Source organism: Chaetura pelagica, unplaced genomic scaffold (assembly GCF_000747805.2).
Source record: "Chaetura pelagica isolate M959 unplaced genomic scaffold, ChaPel_1.0 scaffold79, whole genome shotgun sequence".
Taxonomy (NCBI): Eukaryota; Metazoa; Chordata; class Aves; order Apodiformes; family Apodidae; genus Chaetura; species Chaetura pelagica.
In genome coordinates this window covers 4,843,870-4,845,331 of record NW_009969339.1, presented here as the reverse complement: position 1 = coordinate 4,845,331, position 1,462 = coordinate 4,843,870, and the positions used below count along the sequence as shown (strand labels likewise).

The 1,462-nt window shown below is 50.4% G+C and overlaps 1 protein-coding gene across 1 annotated transcript in view; it reads left to right on the top strand.

Moving 5' to 3' along the window:
* The first annotated feature begins 431 nt into the window (after positions 1-431).
* Positions 432-1,462, top strand: part of DRAM1 (DNA-damage regulated autophagy modulator 1) — an 18,711-nt gene continuing 17,680 nt past the window's right edge. The window contains exon 1 of the mRNA XM_010005867.1: positions 432-539. Within this exon, the coding sequence (XP_010004169.1) occupies positions 432-539 (108 nt within the window). The remainder of the gene's footprint in view (positions 540-1,462) is intronic.

The following is a 1,462-nucleotide window of genomic DNA, read 5'->3' as shown; positions in this document are numbered from 1 at the left end:
AAAGTACACTGTCCCAAGTCCTTGCATTGAATTTCTATCTCGCTTCCTAATATCTTCAAAGGCATGCAAAGTACTCACCTTCTAACTTAATATGCTTCCACTACAGGGAATGTTACTGAAGGCACCAAGACAAGACTCAAACTATATTTTCAAGGAGACAAAAGTATCCTGCTCAGTAAGGTCATGGAGCAGATCCTCCTAAAGGCTCCACTAAGGCACTTGGAAAATGTGGAGGTGGCTGGCAACAGACAATGTGCCTTCACCAACAGCAAATCATGTCTGATGTATTTGATGGCTTTTTATGATGGGGTTACAGTGTTGGTGGGCAAGGGGAGAGCAATTGATGTCATCCACCTGGACTTGTGCAAAGGGTGGGACACTATCCTGCATGGCATCCTGGTCTCTAAACTGGAAATATATTGATTTGATGGATGGACCACTCTGTGGATAAGGAATTGGCCAGCGGGTTGCACTCAAAGAGTAGTGGTCTACGTCTCAATGTCCAAATGGAAATCATTGATGAGTGGCATTCCTCAAGGGTTGGTACTGGAACCAGTGTTGCATAATATCTTTGTCAGCAACATGGACAGGGGACTTGAGTCCATCCTCAACAAGTTTGCTGATGACACCAAGCTGTGTGCTGTGGTTGACACGCTGGAGAGAAAAGAGGCCCTCCAGTGGGACCTTGACAGACTTGAGAGGTGGGCCCATGCCAACCTCATGAAATTCAGTAAGGCCAAGTGCAAGGTCCTGCACCTGGGTTAGGGCAATCCCAAGCACCATTGCAGGTTGGGTGGAGAACGGATTGAGAGGAGCCCTGAGGAGAAGGACTTGGGGGTGTTGGATGACGAGAAGCTCAACATGAGCTGTCAATGTGTGCTTGCAGCCAAGAAAGCCAATGGTATCCTGGGCTGCAGCAAAAGAAACATGGCCAGCAGGTCAAGGGAAGTGATTCTGCCTCTCTGCTCAGCTCTCATGAGACCCCACCTGGAGTACTGTGTCTAGTTCTTGAACCACCAAAACAAGAAGGACATGGAGTTTTGGAGTGAGTCTAGAGGGGAGCCATGAAGATGACCCAAGCACTGGAGCACCTCCTGATGAAGGCAGGCTGAGAGAGTTGGTGTTGTTCAGCCTGGAGAAGAGAATGCTCTGGAGAGACCTTATAGTACCTTCCAGTCCCTGGCGGGTGAAAGAGCAAATCCCTATGAAGATTTGCAAATCAAGGGTATATTACGTGCTTGAAATGAAAGTCCAAGGTGGATGGGCTTTGTACCACGCAGGACTCCACAATGAGATGAGGTGACCCCAACGCGTCTGAACCCACGTACCCCTCCCCTGCCGTGCCCCCCGGCTCTCCAGCCTCGCTGCCCCGCACACACCTCTGCGGGCTTCGCGCCGGCCCAGCGAGCACAAGCTGCGAATCCCACAGCCTTAAACGCCAGCACTGGAGCGCGTTTTTAGC